Source organism: Hylaeus anthracinus, unplaced genomic scaffold (genome assembly GCF_026225885.1).
Source record: "Hylaeus anthracinus isolate JK02 unplaced genomic scaffold, UHH_iyHylAnth1.0_haploid 11985, whole genome shotgun sequence".
NCBI lineage: Eukaryota > Metazoa > Arthropoda > Insecta > Hymenoptera > Colletidae > Hylaeus > Hylaeus anthracinus.
Genome location: NW_026534333.1, coordinates 3,775,746 through 3,798,740, shown reverse-complemented (window position 1 = coordinate 3,798,740; position 22,995 = coordinate 3,775,746). Strand labels below are relative to the sequence as shown.

Here is a 22,995-nt window from a genome sequence, read left to right as displayed (position 1 = left end):
AATCTTATCGAAAATTTCGAGGAAACCGCAATTATTCTTCGCACCCCCTCGATGATTACCACGATAAATCCCCGCGATTGCGAAATCGCGGTAAGGGAGCATTCAGCGAAATCACCGCTGCGAAACGATTCTTCGGTTATAATTGCATCCTTCTTATTTCTATTGTTTGGGATCTTAATTTTTCCACGTTTTTCTACGATTCCAGAAAACGTGAAATAATATTGGAATCGTCACGTATCGCAAGATTTAAGGTCGGGTGAGGGTAATCCACATAGGGTGCCAGAGCTTTTCTCTAAGAAACAAAAAGAAAGATAACTGCGAAGGTGAGATATTAAAACAAGTAAATCTGATGACATTCAGTGCCGATGGAAAAAAAATTAAATCGAGAAACCACCGATGGACACGTAATCAAATTTCAGTCTCGTAAAAATTTCCCCAAATATCGATCTCGCGTACGATTTAATATAAAGACGGAGGAACCCTTGTTTTGCTCCTCGTGTCAACCTAAAACAAAATAAAAGGGGAGAAATACTAATCAGTCCAGAGAGCGAACCAGGAAGCAACAATGGTTCGAATAGATCCAAACTCGTCGGGATGATGAAACGTCGACTTAGGTCAGTTCAGGTTATTTATCCGTCCTTTCATTATTCTTTATCGTCTCCGGGGAGGGTGCCAGGATTAATTAAAGTTAAACAGTGCTAACTGCCCCGCAAGCAGGTTAACTGGCCGCCATTGCTGACCGAACGTGATAAGCGAGGGTTTGTCGAGTAGGGTGGCAATAGCGCGTGCAATAAAGGAAGCGGAAAAGTGGTGCGGTGAGTCGTTTACCTTCGCACTATTAATTACAGCGCGAACATGGTGCGAATGGTGCGATGTTTAATTTTCAAACGTCGTGAAAGTTGTAACAATGGGAAACTATTATCGTTTACGACAACCCCTGGTTTTTATTGTCAAGGGCGAATGTGTCGTTAGATTTGAATGGAATTTTAATCGTTTATGGCTACCCATAGATTTGGTGCAATAGTAATTAACGATGGGTACGTTGGGACTATGATGAAATGGATACATTTTATTTCGTATAGGTAATTAGCGTCGAAATCTAGTAATGTTGCGAGGTATCCTAGCAGTAACACAGATAGAGCTTAGAGCTGGATAAATGTAACATAATTGTAAACCAAATAGGACAGCAATGAAAAATGATATTTCTACGATTTAAATTAACTCTTCTATCGGGTTGCTTATTAAATAGGAGCAAGCGGTAATCGACGATGGTCTTTATATAACCGATTAAGATTCATTACGTGACAATATATTTATTGTATACAATATAAACTATTAGTTAAAGAGCGGAAGTTATTTACGAATCAAGCCAATATTAAATTTAACAATCAATCGTGACAAATTCTTGAGCTACTTGAATTTAAAAAAACTGTTTAATTTAGAAAATAAATTCGAACTATCCTGGAAAATGATTGAATTGTGTTCAATTATGGAACGAGTTAGGGTTGCGAAGTATCGATAGCGGTTGAATAATTTCTTTGAATTAATTTTTATTTCCAATCAATAACAACAATATTTAAATATACATTATAATAGACTAGGCTGACAGCATCCTTTCATTTCGCCCCTTTTTGGTATGTCTACGCGATAACACGCTCGTCCTTCGACTTCTAAACACTCGGAACACACAGTTACACGCTAATTACGTAATTCGAACACAAAACAAAACAAAAAACAATCTTCTGGGGGAAAAAGTAATTATCTATCGCAAACACGCACATTCCACACGTTTGCTCGCGTGAGATTACTTTGAAAACCGTTGAACGTAACAATTGTTTTAAAATAATTAATCGGCAAGATTGAGATATGGATTCCATCCATACCGTTACCAATTTAATTTCGTTCTATTACTGTTACATTAAAAATATATTACTTTCCACTGTCGTTGGTAAGATAATTTAGTTCCGTTCGTGAAGAAACCTGTCCAAATTATAAACTCTGATACCGTGTAACGTCAACGAATACGAACTGCATGCAAGACAAAAGCCAGTTTCGTCTTGCGAAGTGTCGATAAACATTCGATAATATCGTTCGGAGACTCAAGAAGCGTCGAGAAAAATATTTCTAAAATCTAGAAAATCAGGTTTCAGTTGGAAGATCGACCTTTCGATGGCGAAATGCAACCTCGATCTTACGAACAAATTTATTTTCGTAGTAATCGTATCTCGTGCAATAGTTTTCAAAGCAACCCTCGCGCGTAACCCCTAACCGCGATAGCCTCAAATTACGTAACGACAGAGACGGGCAGAATTGTAAGCTGGATGGATAAAAATTTCGAACGATGAACGAGATATTCATTACAACGCTAACGTTGTAAAATTATAAAATCGGACAACAAATGGTTTCAATAGTCTGCTCAAAATAATTTCTTAAAATTATCGTTTAGTCTACGAATATTTCAAATGGAATTCACATCGAACAAATAAAAGTCTTCGTGCGTTTATTATTCGGATAAAATTTTCCCGTCTTTTCCGTAACGGTAGCACGTTCGATTACTGAACTAGAAGACTTTCTACATTCAAAGATGGACGAAATTTACGAACAAACAAGAGACGTCCGTTTATCCGCTGTTATTTAGATAATACATTGAATCGTACAACAAAGTATCCGAAACGAATGCAACTGTTTAATTCGATAAACGTCACGAACGAATCTTCGTTTCGTTGGTTATCCAATGAATCGACGGAAACGCTGCCCATCTCTGGTCGTAGCTATCAAATAAAAGCCGCAACACTTCGGCTCGTGTAACGAGGGAAACGCGACAACTATCATCGTCAGGTATAAACTATCCGTACGTAAAGAGGACGTGGGTGGTCCACGGGATGCTCTGGGACCTTTCCTAGATTAGGAGGGAGGGGACGAGAGAAAAAAAAGATCTTTGGGACTATTTACAAGTCACTGGTGAGAGACGGGAGTGGAGGGGAGGTGTGGGGTGGCGTAGTTAAACCACCAGGAGGTGTCCCTCGCCTAGGCCCTTATCTGATCGAGAATTCCTAATTTTCCTTGTAGAAAAAAGAAACTTTGGGGGAGGTTGTGCACGGAGCAGGAAACTCGATTTACGTCTCGATAGAGGAGAATACCTTGCGGCTTCCTGGGACAGATCGTTGTCTGAGCCCAGAGTGACCAATTATTTTGACGCCTCGAAAGATACAACGACGCCTCGTTATTCACGAGACGGAGGCGCACGAAACGTGTCTGGCGCTGGTTCCTAGAGGCTCGTTTTCCCTTTCTTATCGCTGGGAGATTCGACTCAACCCTCTGCAACCCGGAGTTTTCTGTTTTTTCTTTTTTTTTTTTTTTTTTTTTGTTAAGATAATGGTACTCCGCGGGGCCCTATTTCCATTTACCGAATGGTAGACAGAAAGATCTTTGAAGCGTTTGGCAAACTTTAGATCGTCTTCTGATTCGAGATCCTTTCGGGATATTAAGAGTATGTGTAACGTGATGTTTGCGAATTGTACCTTTTAATACTCGAATTTTAATACTCCGTTCCGTGCAACGTTGATCGCAAAGGGTCGAGAGCTAACGCTTGAAGCGACAAATTTAAATAGAAAAAAAAAAAAAACACAATTATTTGCTTTGAACGTAGAGACTTTACGAGATCATTCGAGATTAAGAAATCGCGAAGTTTGCACATTCCTCGGCCGACTCGTCGATAAACTACTTTACAGTTAAATATAAGTACTATTTACAGGTGATGAGAAGAAGGAAGACGGAGGTAGACTTTGTTCCTTCCTCCTCGTCGCGAGAGCAGACTTGAGCCGAATAACTTAAACAAACCCATATTTACAACGTATGATACATTCCCAGTCGGCGTGATCCTCGCGCTATTCGAAACTATTAGGGTAATCGTTAATCAGGAACGCAGTTTCCCGTTAGCGTAGATAGAGAAATCGAATCTTGCTCGATCCTCTCGCTTTGGCTCGAAGCTACTTTAAGCTATCTCGACTCGGAATAATCGAGTCCAACGACGCGAATTAATCGGAAGTGCGAGGATTCTCTATCGAAAAGTAGGAAAAAAAGTCCCATCGAAGTGTAACCATGGCGAACGAAGGCACATCTGCTCGCATGTGCCAACGTTCGCCAAGGTTCGGGCACACGTGCCTCCGGACTTTCCTCGCTTTCGCGATCCGTGAGCGATTAAACGCAATAAACAAAGTCGAAAATAAACATTTCCAAAACTAAAAATCTAAAGACCCGTAGCTAACCCGAAGCCTGTGTTTACAAGGATATTACCGTTTCTCCCGAATACAAAGCACGCCGATCTGGTACTCCTTAAAACGAATATATTACCAACGATAAAAAAATACGATTATATGCGTCTAACGTCTCATAATGTCTTCTATACTGAAACCAAGCTTAGGAGCAGCGGTGTTGGTCCTCTGAATGGGGATCAGACCGCTCACCCTCTCCGCCATCTGTCTGACGGTCGTAGAAGCGGCGATCCTCGACTCCGTTGGCGCGGGCACCTCGATCCTCAGATCCTGGGGGACGTCCGTGTGCGTGAGAAGGTGCGTCTTCAGGTTGCTCCTCTGATTGAAGCTTCTGGCGCAGACCGGGCACTTGTGCGGAGACTCCTCCATGTGCAAGATCTTGTGCACAGCGAGAGTCCTGCTCTGACAGAAGCCTTTCCCGCACTCGCTGCACTTGAACGGCTTCTCCTTGCTGTGGATGTACCTGGAAGAGAAAACCTAATCGTCAGGTCGCGGTTGTTTGGCTAGTTTCGCTTCTTTCGAAGTAAAAGGAAATCTCGAAGGAAGGGCCGAAGCAAGCGAAGGCACATGTGCCCGCATGCGTCGGCTTTGGCATTCGTCGAGCCGTTGGAAACTTTGAAAATTGTTAATTATAGGGGAATATCGTCGATGACCGTTAATTGTAGTTAGATACTAGTAAATGGAACGATTAGTACGTAATAGAACGTGACGTGCATAGGATTATCTACCTCCGAGATCTCGAACTATCGTTGGTATGGACAAAATGATTCAGGCTGTGAAAACAAGGTGCGTCCATGTACACAGATACCGCATACGCCCCTGGTTAAAAGCAACTCGGGATAGTCTTTAGTTTGGAGTTAAAGTAGATTCCAAATTACCCGAATGACACCTGCTACATGTTTTGACATGTACCAAAGAAACGCAGGAGTCACCACACTTTGTTTCTTTCTGTTTAACAGTAAAACAAAACCCACTGTTCCGATACAAAGCAACTTTTTCTCCACATGGTTCTTATAAGCAGCTCGTTCGATTTAACTAGGAAATAATCAATGCAGCACACCTTCTACTTTTCAACGGTAGCCTTTCGGATCCCTTTAAACGTCCATTTAAACGTCGAAGATGTAATCGCGCTCAATCGAATCACAGACACGTCTAGGTAACAACGAACACAGGGTGACAAGAACGGTACGTTCCAAGGAACCAACGACCATAAACGATTCCTAATGCACTCGATCGAACTCACCGATGATCCCTAAGGTGATCCTGCCTGCGAAACGCTTTCCCGCAGATGTCACACGAGTAGGGTCGCTCGTCGGTGTGCGTCCTCTCGTGAATCAGCAGGTTGTAGCTCTTTGTGAACTGTCTGTTGCAGAACTTGCAGATGAACTGCTTCTTGGGCCTCTGACCCGGCAGCCGTCTGGTGAGAAAGGACGCTGGTGGCGGTACGGGGATCGCTGGATGGAGACCCTGATGACCCTGATGGTGATAAGGATGCGGCGACGACGTCTGAGGGCAGCAACCCCTGACGGCTAGCAACGCTGCTCCCCTGAGCCAATTGTCGAGAAACGCCGCCTGATAACCGACGTTCTGTCCAGGAGGCTGTTGCTGGATGAATCTTCCAGCCAGCTGCTGCGACCTGATCCACCTGGGCGACGTGATTGGCATCTGGTGCTGGTGGACCATCGATCTGTCGAGGGTGGGCGGCGTGTGCGGGGGTGTCAGCGGCTCCATCTTCGCCTCCATGGTTAACAGTTAACCCGACCGAACTTTTCCACCCGATACGCGGGGATTCGCGAAATCCCGCTGTATTCTCAGCGCGGTTAGGCCAACGTCGACTCGCGATCTGTCCAGCAGACGGTCGTTGCCCGACTGTTTACTATGCTCATGCGGATAGACGCGAGGAGGAAGACGAGACGAAGCTTTCCACGATGGGAAAAAAAAAAGACCAAGACAACGTTGCCACGAGAGTCGGCGCAATACTAAATGCCAACAGGCAGTCGCCGAGACTCCAGGGTCGACGTCGCCGCTTACCTGGCGCCAAGGGGACACGGTGGCTCCTCCTACCGTGCCCTGAACGCTGGATACGCCGGTTGGCGGCTCGACTTCCACAGGGGCGGAGCTTCCGGGTCAGAGTGACCCCTCCGGGCGTCGCGACGCTCAGCCACCTTCGGACGTCCCTGCGAGGCCGGCTGCCCCCGAAGCTTCCATCGCTTTTCGAGCGGATCCCGCTTTTCGCTGCCGCTTTCGGTTGCGGGGAACCTCGGATTGACGAGTAACGTCTGGGATGACGCGTCTTTGATCGTCGTTTTCGGAGATTGCTTTCCGAAACTCGATATTGGACTGAGAATCAAACGATACAGGTATCGCGTTCGGAGGATGAATTATTTCCACGGGGGGTTCGTGCTGTCGTATACATACCTGAAAGAATTCTCGTGCATTTAAATTCTGCATTCAAACTGCGGTCACCAAAGAGATCGTTATCAAGATCTGAAAGGGTTGAATTAACCGCAACACAGCGCTTACGTCTCCTCTTCATTTTATTGCGGGGTCGTCTCCACGCAGGGGTAATCATCGATCTAAATAGGGGTAGCGCCGAATGTCTCGATTGAAACAAAGCGTAAACAGTAGACGTAATTTATGTCCGTCAGACGTCCAGCTAAGGTTCTGTCATAAATCAATCAGGACGCGCTGCGGAAAGGGAGTCGATTAATCGACAGGCCATCGAGGTGGCTCGACGGCAACGCGTTTCGTTTCGAACGGCATTAATTGGAACGTGCTGCGGCTTTCTCTCGCTTGTTCGACAGCACGGGCAAAGGCTTCTTTTTTCGTGGCTCTCTTCTTAACGCTGGCCTTCCAGTCGAGATTGCCTCCGTAATCTCATTATACGCTAACGATGTAACGCAGCGTGACGTTTCGGACGCTGCCGCTACCGATTCCTCCGCGTCGGGGAAAGACGAGCGAAATTCTACTCGGGAAACAAACAGAGAAGACGGCGTGTCCCACTGGATCGAACTGTTTTATTCGTTTTATCGCGAGGTTTGCGTTTGACTTCCGCGTAGTATCCGCAAACTGTTTTATTTGTTTTATTTTGTAACGTTTACGCTCGCAGGATCAAAACGTGGCCTGTCATTTCCAACATCGTGCTTGTGTTCGCGCTCTAAAAATAAATATGAATCCCGGTAACGTATTTATTACGTTTAATAATACGTTATACGTTTAAATCGTATCGACGATAATTTTAGTAACGCGTAGTGATCGATTACACGCGGCAATTTGCTTAAACAGAATCGGGTGCGCACGGTTGAAACATTGTCAAAAAATCGAGCCAGAGAGGCGGTGATGTTCTCGCGATAAAAAAATCGATATACGCGTGATCGAAAACGAAATTTCATTGGCAGGATTTCGAAGTTTTGCATACATTAACGCGGCTACTTATTTTACTTTCATCCTCGTTATGTCTTTTTTGTTTTTTTTTTTTTTTGCTTTTTAATTAACAAACGAATGGAGAGAGTATCTCTATTTTCGTGTTACCAGATACGAGTAACAACGTCTGTTTTCGCTAATTTTCTCGAATTCGACGATACAATTCGCTCGAGCCACGAATCGAAAGCGAACCCAGCGATTCGTGATATCGTAGGAGGTATGCGGTTTTCGATAAGAAAAAGTGGTTACAACGCTTATCGATTTATGACGGTGCAGACAGCGTGACACCAACGCACAAACTCGTCCGACGTTTTCGCTAGATTAGAACGAATCTTTTGATATTTACAACGATGCTTGCAGATCCAACAATTCTTCGAGTGTCACCTTATCTTTGTGTCCCGTTGCCGCCGTCGTAAAAGAGCAGAACCGTATCGACGGTTTCGAGTGTCTCGAAATCTTCTGAATCACCTTGTCCTCCTGTCGATATCACGCTCGAAGGACCACCAAAAGACCCCGTACGTACCTTGCGGAGAATTGAATTCATTTTCAACTACTACGTTAGAAAAATTCATTCGTTTGCAAAACGACAACTTCTAAACGATTTCAGTTGCTCCTTTAACGCGACTTTGGGAAACGAAAGGTGTAACTCGACTTCTGGTCGCTCATTCCTCTACCGCGGATTAAAACTAAAATCACGTTACAAGTTAAATAAACGCTTACTTCAGTCCCTGTTCTAAGGGAACAGACATTGCGAATAAATAACTATGTACAATATTTTCGGTCAGTGTTTATTACTCTATTAAAAAGTCCATCCAAGGGTCGAATCGTGCACTATTTTCAATGAGTGCTCTAACGATCGGTGTATTCTCGTTTGTGAAACGCTTTTTACCGCTGGGCTCGCGCAATCACCGTGCATCGCCCTACGAGGAATGGGAGGGCGGAAGATAGACAAAGAATACTTGAAAACTTTCCTCGTATAATTCCGCAAAATGTTTAGCATACAAAGACAAATATAATGGCCGCCGAGATGAGGTTGCGACGAGATCACGGGCCCCAGGCGGGGATGGTTAATTCAGTTTCAGGCTCCATCAGCCAGACAGCCCTTGCTTGCCTCCGCAACCCCCTTCCTAAGCTCTCGTCATCCCTGAAACGTCTTTGTACGCCCCCGTCGTTACTCTGTCTCTCTCGATCGGCGCGTCTGCTCGTTCGTCCTTCTCGTTAAGTCTACTGGGTAAATATGAATGGCTGGATTTGACGTTTAATTGCGTTCCTGGATAAATCGAGTCGTAACAGAAAATTAGATCGTTCCGATGTTTCACCGTTTGATAAAAATGACGCGGATACCAGAGACCTTTAACGTTGCTCCTTTGACGAGTGATTCGACGATTTAAGGAAGGGACTTTCAAATTGGAGCATAGGTAGTGGAATCATAATTGCGCGGTAAATTATTCTCTCTATTTTCTCGTCGTTCCTTGACGGACAGATAAAATTAAGCGATTTCTCGAATAACGATAATAGCTTCGCGGCAATCGCAAGGATTACTCACTTAATCGAAGGAGAACGTTCAATGTTGCAAATTTTGATCAGCAGTGAGATTGCACTTAAGAGACTATACACTTAATCCTGTGATAAAAGTGACGTTCCTTTATTTATTTGCGCCGGGTACCGATACCCGGGTCGATTCGACTCCACTTAACGTTGATTACAGAAATATTACATGCAAGTACTCTTTTAGATTTTATTAGAATTATATTCTCGATTTAATTTTATTTGTACGTAAGAGTAAGATAAAGCAATAAAACAAATGATTATATCGTTAGGTATAATATAAACAGATAACGAATATAAAAATTACGATGTCGTGCTACTATGCTATAATAACCGATGAAGTTAGGAGACCAGGACTTCCAAAGGAATTCTTTTTGAATTCCAACGACGCAACGCGAGAAATTGTGCGAGAAGAGGACCAGGCCACGTGACACCGACGTCGCGCTGCTCTCATCCTTTATCTTCCTCTCCTTCGCAGCTTCTCTCGAAGCCGTGGAGCACTCGAGGCACTCGACTATCTGCGCCAAGGGATGACAGGCTGTTTGTAATATAACTTTCGAGACTAATCACTGGCTTCGCAGTAGACTGAAAAGTTTATCTCTCACGATGTAAACGATATGGCAGCCTCTTGTCGTTCTTCGATTCAGGGTGCAGAGACGAAGCTGATTCTGGCATCGCTTTTTTTTCGCTCCTTTTTTTTTTTTTCATTAGCGATCGAGTGGACCCGTGTTACTGGCTGCTGGTGATACGAGACAATTTTGAAAGATTATAGCGGCAGCATTCGGTATCCGTGTTTCTGGTTTCCTTAGTTCTGGCGATCGAAACGTTGATCGTTATTCTTTTGAAATTGTAAGGAGACTCTTTTAGTAATATTTAGCATTCGCTTAAATATCAATAACAGTCACGGTTCGGAATAAGTATTCATTAAAGATATTAATTTTAAATTTTTCTTTATTTTGATATCTATTGGTTGTAATAACTAAAAATTAAGATCCGATAATAGTTCGACTTTGTTGCAATGTCAATGTTTCGTCGAATTATTTTCTCGATGGATCCAAGGAGCCCTCGAATCGACCTTAACGCGATTATTGTTAACCCTTTCCTGTCCCTCCATCGGCACGCACAAGCTACCCGCGTGTCGCGGGCCGTGTCTGTCAGAGGTACGCAAGGGGCGAGAGTTCATTCTTCAATGATTCTACGATCGGTATTGATCTCGCTCTCGTTAAATAATAATTTATACCAATTATAATTTCAACCAAAAAGTAACGATAAAAATATGTGAGTAACAGAAAGACATGTTATCGGTACAGTTTTCAAGCGGGGTCGCATCTCGAGTGACTTGAACGAGTAACATTTTCACGTTCCTTATGTTTCACGTTCCCAGCGCAGATGTCCTCTGCAACAGGAGTCGCATTTCAACCGAAAACACGAAAGAAGGGTCACGTGCCTCTCTATTTTCGAGCGCAGCCAGCTTGTCCGCAGATTTCCTTCTAGTGGCCGCGATCCTTGTATCGGTCGCGCTAATTAACGGGGGGATTGTCTCGTAATTTATCTGGACCACACGCGCGCCACTCTTTGTTTCGAATATTTTTCAAGCACCTCCAGCCAGAAACGGAAAACTTCTTGTCCCTGAAACTCCATCGTGCCCCTGCTCGAGGAGTTTATTTATCGGTGACAGAACTTTTCGCTAAAGAACTTTTTAAGAACTTGAATAATGAATTTTAACGTGCTATAATAATAATAATAATAATAAACAAGCTCGAAGCAATTCATCGGAGCTCCCGTAAGGAAGGATTTAACTTCCCGCGTCTTAGCTGGCTGAAATCCGCTCGGGATCAATGGCGTCGCGAAGCGGATTGGCACCGTTTCACACAACCAGGGGATTCCCCGTCAGCGAGTAAGCGTCGGCCGCGATGTTTGCCTGTAAAATATTGAATATTGTCTTAGCAGCGGAGTTTCCATGAAAATCAACGCCGGCTCGTCGTGCAAAATCAAATTTGTCTAGGCCGCCCCGGAAATCCTCCAGTCATTTTCCGCTCCCCCGTTCGCTCTCCTTTCGTCTCTTCCCGTTGTCTTCGAGTTTGTGTACACTCTTTTCAATTTTTTTCTTCCTTTTCGTTCATCGTTTCACGCAGTTTCACCGATCCGTTGACTTCCACGGGGTCAACCGGAAGCGGGTGCGGCACGAGCCGATTTTAACTGCGACGGATTACAAATGGCGAACGTTTTATGATTTTATTGCCGAGCGGAGCTTCGACATTTTTTACCCCGTGACGGGAAAGGCTTCCGGGTCGAGGTGTCTTTCCTGCGAACGAATCTTGGTAAATTATCGTAATTTTCAAGTCTAATAGGAAAATTTTAGCGTAGGATTTCGTTGAGTTTAACCCGAGCATAAATTATGCAAACAAAGTGTATTTTACGTGTTAACGAAGGTCAATATTGACGGAATACATCTACATCGATGGGATTTAATTTTTATTTAATAAGGAGTACTGATAACATTTCAGGAATCGATGCGACTACTGTTGAATGTCCTTATTTTTGGCTCTGGTATAGATCTTCTTCTATTAAAAAAAAAAAAAAACCAGTAAAATTGTACAGGTTTGAAACTATCTATCGTAAAATTCATGAAATTAAATTCTACGATAAAAAGAAATTGCACATGGATCTGTAGATCGTAGTAATAAAAACTTCTAGCTTTCCAATATAAATTGAATATATATGCAGGTTACAATTTAACCTTGTATATTATGCGTTAAATGCACGAACAACAGAAAAATAACAAAGAGAAATGGTAAAAATATTGACCACGGGCCTGCTCTAGCGACTCCCGTGGCATAATACATCCCAAGGGGAAAGGGGCCGATATTAAAATTGGCCGGGCAGAGCAGTTTCGTTAGGAAGCCCGTTACCCCTACTGCAGAGCTGTAAAAATAATAAACATAAATGCATAAACCATTGTTTGCGGATTACGGAGTAAAAACCCGTCTTACCTAGCAGCCTACCGTAGGCACCAACCAAACCGAGCTTTCCTCCTGCTCAAAATGTTGTGACGGCTCGGCTGAGCTTTCGCGTGTTATTGTACTAGCCAGAGAAAATAAAAGTTGCCTCACGGTAACGCTTTCGCCGTGGAATTCTTTCGATTTCCAACGGCCAATTTTCCGAAACGCTTAATGTTAAAAATGTCATGTCGATAACAAATCGTGGCCCGTTTTCGTCTAGATTTTGCTACGATTTTCCAATCGATGGTTTAGAGCTTCGTTGGCAATTTCGACGCGAAGGAATAAATATTTTGAATTTATTGACCAGCGTTGAAAATGTCGTAATCGAAGTTTTCGATGGTTCGACGCCGAGGACCGTTAGCTCCACCAACGACAGACATACTTTCCCGTTTCTGGAAAAACAATCGTCCTTTCGATACCTGTCCCTTGAAAAATTGGGTCAGCATTAGTTTATTGGACGCCATTAAGATTTACGATGCAACCATGAAATCGGGCTCGGAGGACCTAAGAGCAAACGATTCTTTCGCGTAGCTTCGTCGTAGGGTTATTCTGGAAATCCTGTCCGTTTCCCAGGAAATAATAGCAAGACCAAAAGGGGTTAGGATTGTCTGAACGGCTAACCCATTTTAGCTACCGTCGCTTTTCGCAAGGCGACCATTGCCACAATACCGAAATTTTATTGGATTATCAGATTACTAGTAAAAATGTAATAGGGTAGCTTTTCGTGCTATGTTTACATGCTCGAACTGCTTTATGGTTCGCAAACGTTGGTTCGACGGAGTAACTCGAGGGAAATTATAATTTAATATCCTAGGAATGAAAAGATAAAATTTGTAACCGATAGCTTTCTGTCTATCATTTATATTTATATTTTTTACTCCATCTTTTTATCTGCTGAAGAGTAGGACGAGCGAATTCTAAATTATCCAAGATTATAAAAGTCTCGTCTCGTCTACCACCCACCCATTCCTGTCGAGCTCTAAGAATATTTCTTAAGAGTACATCCTTATCGTTTGAGAAATAGGAAACTCGGAGTGCTCGATGCATAGAGAAAGTGCGCACAGGGACGACAATATTTTTTCCCGAATTTCACACGACACTTAAGAGCCTGTCAGAGTTATTCTCCTCGGCCATGCGCCCCTTTCTTGTTTCTCGTTGGGACCGTTTACTGGCGATATCGTCTGCTTAGTCTCAATGACTGAACAGACGCCCACTGCTCCTGCTCTGTTCACCGAAGGGTGTCATATGCCACGTTCGGATCATCCCTGTGTGTGTGTGGCCACTTCGTAGGATGTCACGCACGTAACACCCACAAGCATGTATCGCCAAGGGGAGAGATTTTCTATCTTCACCAAAAAAAAAAAAAAAGATTTACACTAGTCGAGGCGAAGTGGTTCGAGGATTGTTTTGATTTTCCGATTTCTCTTCGACGACACGGTGAAAACTCGTATCTCGTGGATCGGTTCGCTTAGCGTTTAGTTTTTGGCGCGAAATACGTTTCCTGTTCAGAAATCAAACTAATCGGCGGGGATTTCGAGATAGTAGAAAATTAGAATCAGTGTAAAAAACAAAAAAAAAAAGGTGACGATTATCCAGGCGGAGAATAGAGTCTATAGGGTAACGATTGGGAAGGTATATCCAAACTTCATCTTTTTAAAAAGAAATAGCGACAGTTCTCCATGAAACAAACTCCTTTTCCACCGTTCCTATCAATTTTACCTAAGCCGTATTAAATATTTTGCGCCGCGCAACAGTGTTACAGTGTCTTCCAGCAGAAGAGTCTCGAATGATGCGAGCAAACATGACAAGTCGGTAGTTGGCATTTTCTCAGAAAAAAAGCACAGTCTAAATAAAGCTGGTATCGGTACGGTAGCACGAATGCACGATCAGTGAATCAGCGTATCGCCGATAAGAGGCGATAAACGAAGTCACCCGATATCGATAATGAATTTAATGACGGAGGGCGTGGTCCCCTCCTCCTCCTCCTCCCCCGCCCCACTGAATAGAAGCTGCCATCCATAGAAAAGTTTATCGTCGAAGAAAAAGAAACACGAAAGGATTTATCGGCCCCGTAAAAAGACTGCTACGCGATTCATAGGAGATAAACATTCGCTAACCATGATCCTCACTGCGGATCGATGATCCACGCGGTGTCGTAACCGCTCTTAAGAAAAACAAACTTCCTTAATTGGTCTCGGCGTGGAACGCCCCGGGGGCCTTAATTTATCATCCTCTCGTGTGTACGCGTAGGCTTTCGTAAATGGCGAATGGGATGATAGAAAGATCATGGAGGGTGAGAATGGCTGATGCTCACGATTCGAGTTAGATCAAGAGGGTGCCTTTCTTATTTCTACCAGTTTCGGGATATACCAAAATCATTCAGACTTACTAGCTAACTTCTCGTGTTCGTATAGTACTTGTATCAGGAGAAAAATTAGACGATTAAATGTTCCTTTGTTCGTTGCACCCCGATGAGTACAAAAGAGCAAAAGTCTCTGATCCAGAGACTGGAGTCCCACCTATAATCTTAATTTAATATCGAACGAACGATTCGTAACGAATAACAACTAATCGTTTAAGTAAAAGTCGCCAGGGGGTGGTTTACCTTAATCTCAGTAGTTGCAGCCCCGTAACCAGTCTACGCTTCGGTTGTTCGGCTTCGAAGCTAGTCCGATAATTCTTAAAAACGTTCGAGCGTATTTTAGCGTCGGTGACTGCGTTGTGCAACAGTCACCGTATATCCGGGGCGGTGTGTTGGCATTTGTTGGTTAAGCCATTCGTTACAGATCGGCGGAGGGAACCTCTCGGACATACTGTGTATGGTAATCTAAGCCCGGTGTGTATATAAAACCAGTCCGTGTGCGAACAGCGCAACCCGTTCGGCCTCGAACTTATATATCCCCCTGGTTGCACCCCCGCTGGAAACGCGGAGGAATTTATACGATCCAATATCTGCCGGCGCAATATATTATGGACAGTTCGAAGCAGAGGCGGGCCGGTTCGTCTGTGGACGGGGTACGTACGCCGACGTTACAACGGCACACGTACAGAAATGACACGCGAGCATAAAGCGGCTTTGCACCGATAGCGGCGCCTTTGATGTGCCTTCGTTCCGACTACCTCCGGCATAAAATCATGAAACACACCGTCTAGGTGTCGTACGTCGTGCCTGCGCCGACAACACGTTCGCTTACCTCCGACCTCCGTCGAGTTTTCTTCCTCCGACTCGATTTTACCCCTATTAACCAAGAAAAAATTGTCCTTCTCGACTTTCAATTAGGAGAAGCGATAGTGATTTTTTTACCTGTACGTGAAGTGGTTGGCGTAGAAATCCTTTCTTTTGATTCCGGTGGAAGGTGAGAGCAAGATTTCTCCTTCTCGAATAGATCTCCTTCTTGTTCCTCCTCGTTTCGAGTTTATACATGTAATTAAATCGTTGGCCATCTGGTATCTGAATCGAATGCGCCTTTCCTTCGGCTGGCTTCGACCAATGTAAATCATTTCGTGCCACTTTCTTATCGCTTCCTCCTTAGCGCTGTCCTCCTTCAACGTACTCGGAACTAATTCGATAGAATCGACATAGACGATCGACATAGGCTTTGTACTACAAGAAAAACGTGCAAATAGGCGCACGTGTTGTTCATGGTTTTATTGAGCTTCTTGTACGCGTCGTCGGGTCGCAATAAAACCTAGATTTATCGGTACCTGAACAACCACATGTCGTTTCGCGATTAAAACTAGAGACGTTATTTGGAAAATAACGTTGGGAGTGGTTGGGAAAAATATGGTTCAATTTGTTTTACGAAATCATAATTGTTGCAATTGTATTTGAAGTAGTCTCAAAACTCAATCTCCAATTTTACGTTTTGTTGGCCGCCATGTTTGTCCAACGCAGAGAAAATGGCGAAACGATTCGATAAAATGTTTAGTTCTGAAAATTCGTTTCGATGATCTTTACGCGCCCGATAACGGCGATCAAACATTGTTCGTTTTATTGCTCGGCTGATAATAAAGTAGCTTCGACGTGTTTCCCGTAATGGTTTTGTTATTGACGTGCCGTGACAGTTATCGAGTACAAAGGACAAATGCGTTTCAACGAATGTTTTCAAGGAAAATGTTCTTTGGTCGACGTCTACGCATTTATGACGAATACGAGGAAATCTATAAAAGTAAAATATTATAAAATATCGGTATACGTAAACACTGAAGTCCACAAATAACGTTTAATGAAACGTCGGCATTTTCCCTCGCGAAATTGCGTCAAACGGATCGCTCTGTGTACCATGCTCGTAATTGCAAAAGAAAGTAAGCCAAAAGCAAATGTTTCGTAAAGAAATTAATACTATCAGGAATATTGTTTATACAAGATAGAAGAGAAAAGAGAAATACTGGAAATTCTTTTACAAAGCAGCCCTGGAGGAATCTTATCTGTATCAAGAATACGTGAGATTCATGGAAGACAAGTGTCGTTAATTAAATATTTTCACTCGATCGATCATGCCTCGACTTTCTTCTCGACTTTTCCGAGCCTTCGAGGTTAAAGCGAATACAGGATGTATTTTTGTCGATACAAAAAAAAAAAACACTTTTATTTACGCGTCCCTGTATTCTGTTCTCGCGAACAACCGAAAACAGAAGATTCCATGAGAAATTGAACCATTCCCACAGACGAAACAGCGAAATCGTCGATTAGCTGCTGTTATCGTTGACGGATGTGTGCTCCAAACGCGAAAAAAATAGGAGCGTGTATTGTAACACGTAACATTTACGTGGATTCCGTGGATCGAGGGAATCGCAGCGAAATCGTGCGACAGAACGGGAGCTCTGACATCATCGGGTGTCGACACAGCCGATTACCTGTTATCTAAGGAAATAAAGGATCGTCGGGTCTCTTTTTCGTCGAAACGCTTCCAGGAACCCGTGTTACCGCAATATCGCGGCGAGCACACCCACATCAAAGCACCGAAGAACTCCGCCAGCGTTGGTCCTCGTGTGCTTTGCACAACGATAAGATTTCCTCGATACGACTTGACCGTACCGAGCCGTTTGTGTGTATAGGTCAAGCGCACACATGTGCGCGCATGTGAAATTCTTCACCTGAAAGACTTCTGCAATAAACGAATAAAAAAAGAACGAAAAATTAGTCACCTGGGTGGCGATTCCGGCGAAACGACGCGACGATGACGTTTATTCGACGGTAACTTTGTAAATAAGTGTGTATTTATTTAGGAAAATTCGCAGAGAAAGCGTTTAACAGGGTAGAAATCATGCCATTGAACAATTTTCGGAATAAAAAAGAAGGTACGCGAAATGTTGATTGTTTGGTATAAGGCTTCTACGCATCGATTGCCTTGATTTCTGCGGTTCCCAATTTCTCGCAAAAATCGAGATTCAACTGTAACTATATTAATAGCGGAGCTACCTAGCCCTGAATACTCTCAACAGCCTTAAATCTATAACTATAATAATTTTTGTAACTTAAATTGCAACAGACATACCTCGAACAAACGAAACCTATGAATCTCTTCGTCTTCCATGTATTATTCGACATTCTTATCGACGATATAAGCGGTCTAATCGTTAATGCCTCTTTAAAAAAACACCGTAACGATTACTCGAACCCGTTGAAAGCTTTATAAACGCCATTTGTCCGTAATCATGCTTCCGTGTAATGTCTGGGCTCCATCGCTTAACGATTTCGATGAGGACTTAATGACTGAATCGAGCCTCGCGTCGAAGAAAGTCCGAGCAACCGTTCGAGAGGCTGCCACTCGAAGAAGCACCAACGTTTTGGAAAGAATAACAGTAAAAAGAACACGTGGTTCCTATTTTGCAAAGTGGTCGAGGCTTGAATGTCGAAGAACAAAAGCGAAAAACACGTGGGAAGATGTTCCTGGAGTGACTGCTTCGTGTCACTCGACGACGCTATAAAATACGACGCAGTGACAGAGAATAGGACCGTTTGCTGAATAGATGAGTTGGGTGCTCACGGTAGTTGGTCGCACACTGGGCTCTTTTGTAACTCTCGACGAGCCAAAAAACTCCGGTGGTCCGATTCGGTGGAACGCGAAAGACCAGAAAAATGAAAAACAAAAAAGAAAACCCTTGACGTAGTTTCTCGATGGTTCGTAAAACGTAGAGAAAACGGAGTGCAATTTTTCTGGACCTATCGAACGTTGAAAAGTTACGCTTAATTTCGATGTACGAGGCAAAGGAGTTGGAATAGGTCGCTCGAATCGCAGGAGTAGACACGAAGTTCGACGTTATTTTAATGTACAAAGGTCCCTCGAGGTGGCACAGACCACGATATAAATATAAACTGTATAAATACCGACATCGAAAGAGCGAAAATTCCGAATACAAAAATATGAGAGCGTAACCAATATCTTCTTCGATAAATATCATTATCCTACACCGAGTATGCTGGTGCAAGCATAACCACCTCCCGTCGCTATTTTCCTCGCGAATCGACTAGTCGACGTGAAAATTCGAGGGAAATTTCTTGCGCTAGGCGACGTGGCGGAGACAGGGGTTGGGGGAGGAGGAGGTGGAATGGCAGAGACGCAGAGGCACAACGGATTCTCTGATCTCCCGCGATTCCATCATCAATGACTCGCGGGCTCCAGGACGGCAGATAAAAGGCAATTGAATTTAAATCATGAATACGAACGAACCGAGCGAGAAGGAGAAGGACGAGAGACGGAGGAGACGAAGGAGAGACGAGGAGAGCCAAGCTAAGCCCCGACGGCAATCTGGTGGTAGCTTTGTGACGGTAATGGCTTCAACCCCTGACCCCCGAGGGCAGCACCCCTTCTCGTTTACCGGCGAACACGCGACCCACACGCGCGCAGCTCTCTCGTCCAAGTCGATTTACCTATGGATCCAAGCCCTCGCCGGAACCTCTTGCTCGCGGTGGACCTTTTCAGCCAGTAGGAACATTACGAGCTCGACGGTTACGGCTTTGATTCACGGCGAAAACCGCGCCGGGGCTTTCCCAACCGTGATAAAACCGGCAGGCGACTCGAGTTTTCGGTGAATCGAATCCCTGCTCTAGTCATCTTTGCCAACTTGACGCTACGGAGAACCGAAAGATAGTGCATTCGATTTTCTATACATCGCAGGAGATATTTGTTATCGGCGTTGCCACGTCACTCAGAAATGCGCGACATATTTGAGAATTTTGTTGGGAGAAATGGAAAAATTGTTAGTAATTAGTGTAGCGAGCGAATGTTGAAACGAGTGCGAAATGCGCGCCGAATGAATGTGAACGAATGTGATCGAGCGACAGGTGACAAGCACGAATGATTGGCTAATGTACAGAGTGATAGGTGCGAGAATGCGTGTGTTTGAGGATACGTGTACGGGCGCCGAGAAGGAACGAGTCAGATGGATCGTTCGAGTCGAAAAATAAACATCTTTGAAAGTAGTTCCGACATTGGTGTAAGGGTATTCGAAAGAACGTTTCTTAGAGGGTGTGTCGCAATTTTTTCGTTTAAACATATCTTAAATTAAGGAATACGTATTGGCCTCGAGAAACTCTAAAACTTCCAACTAAGAAAGTTTATCGCCTAAATATTCAATAAATATGCTCGGAGCGTCGCGACGCGTGACACCAGCTCGGTATTCTGTAGATCGGTAATAGATTTTCGAACAAGTGGAGGACGGAAGGTCGAAGGAACGTCAGTTCCCGCTGTCTCCCCAGGAAGAATTCCACGGCACGCGAACGGGAGATGCACCGAAGGAATGTCATCCTTCGGGGACCTCGTGGCCCTGAGCTCAGGGACACGGTCGCGTGGCGTTGACGAATCTGTTTAGTGCCATCATAATACCCAGCCGACGGTGCCCTTCGAGAAATTGACGGATCGAAGTCTATGGAGATGTTTAGGCCAGGGAGCAACTACCGTGCCGGTTTGTTTGTGCGGTTCTGCTACGGCAACTACAAGGCCGCGTGCTTCCCTGAATATTGCACTTTCTTGCTCAGTTTCTTCCTCGCCTTTCTTTCGGTAACTTCGCGCAATCCTTTCGCCAGTGTAACAGCTCGACATCTGGACGTTTAGAATTTATTTCATGAATTAACACAGCAATATTAATTCATTTCAGTATACACAGTCGGTCCATATATATTCGTACTCTCTAAGTCTATCGAAGAAATTCGTTTGAATTAAATTTTAGTCAATATGTTTATGTATATACATATAAACGTATACATGTACAAGCTTATTCGTATACATATTTGTAATGAAAAAATTAATTTGGTAATATCAAAACTATTATTTGTATATTCGTACCCTCTACGTCTATCGAAGAAATTTGTTTGAGTGAAATTTTAGTTAAAACGTTTCTGTATATACATGTAAACGTATACATGTATAAGCTTATTCGTATACGTATTTATATGTTTATACATATAATGAAAAAATTAATTTGATAATATCAAGACTATTATTTAATTTAGTCAAACTTTTCAATAAACATAGAGGTACGAATTAAAGTGGTCATCTTCTTGTACGTCTTCCTCGCGTTATTAAATCGATTCGATGCTTTCTTACCAAAAATGTATCAAGTGTCGGTCCCTATTACTTTGTCCGAGTTATTTTGTTACCGAAGAACCTGATTTTAGTTAACAGTTTCACCCAAGCTTCTATATCTATTCGCCTCTACCCTGTAAATACAATCTACCTTAGAACCGAGCCTGCAAACCTCGATTCCACGAGTTCCAACTAAAGAATACCAATCCTTCCAAAAATCCGCGTAAAAGTCGCAATAAAACCGCGTTTATTGCGCGAATAAAGGACGCGACGTTCGATGCTACTCGAAGAAAAGAAAAGAAGAGAAAAAGCGCGTCCCGATGCGTTTGGAGAAACGAAATCGCTCTTATTAATCTGCGCAGTCGGTCGCCGGGATCCCGAATGCCTTCGACCTACCGAAGCGGGGTTAGAAGTAAAAGGAAGACCGAGTGCCAGGACGACCTTGGAGCCACGCGCCTAGGAAGGTGTTTTAAGGGCCCTATAATGGTGCCCCGGAATACCCATTCCGTTTCTTTATCCTCTGGTACCTTCGCCTCTCCCCCTTCTCTGTCTTTATCGCGACCATAACTTCTGGCCTCGTTCCCTCTCGACTTTCCCGGTTAGGATCGTCGCTGTTTACTGCAGGGAACGAGTGGGCAGCGTGGCAATGAAAGGACGAGGAAGGGGGACAGAGAAAGAAGAGACAGTCCAGGGAAACTTTCATATTTACGAGGTCGTTGCGCGTCCGTTTACGATGGTACAATTCCTGTTTGCGATATTACTTATTTTCATTAAAACGGTTGCCGGTGGGTGGCTTCTCTGGGCCAGGCAACAGGGCCCCAAGGTCGTGGGGCCCGCAAGGTAGCAGCGCGTACCGTTGCCTGCTGGCCTTATGGCCTAGCGCTGATGCACCCTAACGATGCCAGAGTATCCTTAGTCGAAGGTCTGTCAAGGATAATGTAGAGCGAACCGGGCCACGCGCAACATAGCTTCGGAACTGCTAAGCGTCCTTTCCATTTTTTCTTCTCGCTGATCGAACCAATCCAAGAGATTATTCTACTCTGGGACTGTCTGGGCCTGAAACCTCTACAAAACGAAACACAAGCTTTCTTCGGGCGCGTTACTTTACCTCTGCAATTCGAGTTCAGACTAGCTCTGCCTCTGCGAGTCGACGTTCACCTCCATAAATCAAACTTTTATCATCGCTACCTCTATAACTCGAAACGCTATGCGACAGTGACTGTCAGTAATTGACCAGACGATACTGTCTACTCTCTTTCGATAGTTGGAACGCTCTTGAATATCCAAAAATATTGGAGGACGATTTCTCTGTTCTCGGCCCTGAAACCGTATTCGTATCGAGGACTTCGAGTTTGAATTTAGATCTTATTTCATTTCAAATTTTTAACTACTCGCTTTCGTTGCCTGGTCTCGACACGTACTGAAGATTTTGCCTAAAACTACGCGAGATTAACATCGGCACATTCGATAAAAACGATTAGACATAGTTACATCGGAATACATAGAATACATAGAACATATAGTTACATGGAATAATTTCAATTTTTCCACCACGAGCCATGAGAAAACCTCTTTGAGTCATCAGTCAATGGAAATAAATCGTTAACATAATTTAACGAGGAAAATATCTCGGCTATCCGACGCACGAGATGGAAGCCGCAGCAATGGTAGCGCTTCTCCTTGAAAATATCCCAATCGATCTTTCCTCCCCTCGTGTAGGTACCTATGGAAGCCCGGCAACCGGCGTCGCGACGCCTACTCCAGCTCCACCCACGTATCTCGTACATGCGCAGCAAAAGTGCAGGGGTTGACATGTCAACGAAACCCTCGTAAAATGGGCCGTTCCTTAATCAGCTTGTCCATACTCGGAGGGTTGGTTACGTGTCCTCGTAAACGTGGATCGTTTCATTGCTCCGAGATGTCGGCCGATGAAAAGTAAACAAAGTACTCACTTCTTAATAATTATAAATCAATAGAGACGCTTGCAGAAATATAAAAAAAAAGTTGGAACGATATCTCCGTTTATTTGTCAGAATTCGAAGTATCTACAGGAGATGAATTCGCAGAGTTACTTTATGTCTAGGACTTGAATTTTAAATGATTTTTAATGCATACATTTCTTCCGGGTTGAGATAAGCAGCGATGGATCGTTAAAATGTACTTGAAAGATTTGCATCAGATTATCAGGTAATAATCCGATCAACTTCAAACTTACACAGA

At 43.8% G+C, this 22,995-nt stretch overlaps 1 protein-coding gene across 1 annotated transcript; it reads right to left on the bottom strand.

Moving 5' to 3' along the window:
* Nucleotides 1-1,543: 1,543 nt before the first annotated feature.
* Nucleotides 1,544-6,227, bottom strand: LOC128887333 (protein odd-skipped). Its single transcript, XM_054143121.1, has 2 exons — nt 5,518-6,227; nt 1,544-4,737 (listed from the first exon to the last, which is right to left on the bottom strand). Exons 1-2 carry the CDS (start codon nt 6,015-6,017, stop codon nt 4,383-4,385), a joined length of 855 nt encoding a protein of 284 aa, XP_053999096.1. The 5' UTR covers nt 6,018-6,227; the 3' UTR covers nt 1,544-4,382.
* Between the last annotated feature and the right edge of the window lie 16,768 nt (nt 6,228-22,995).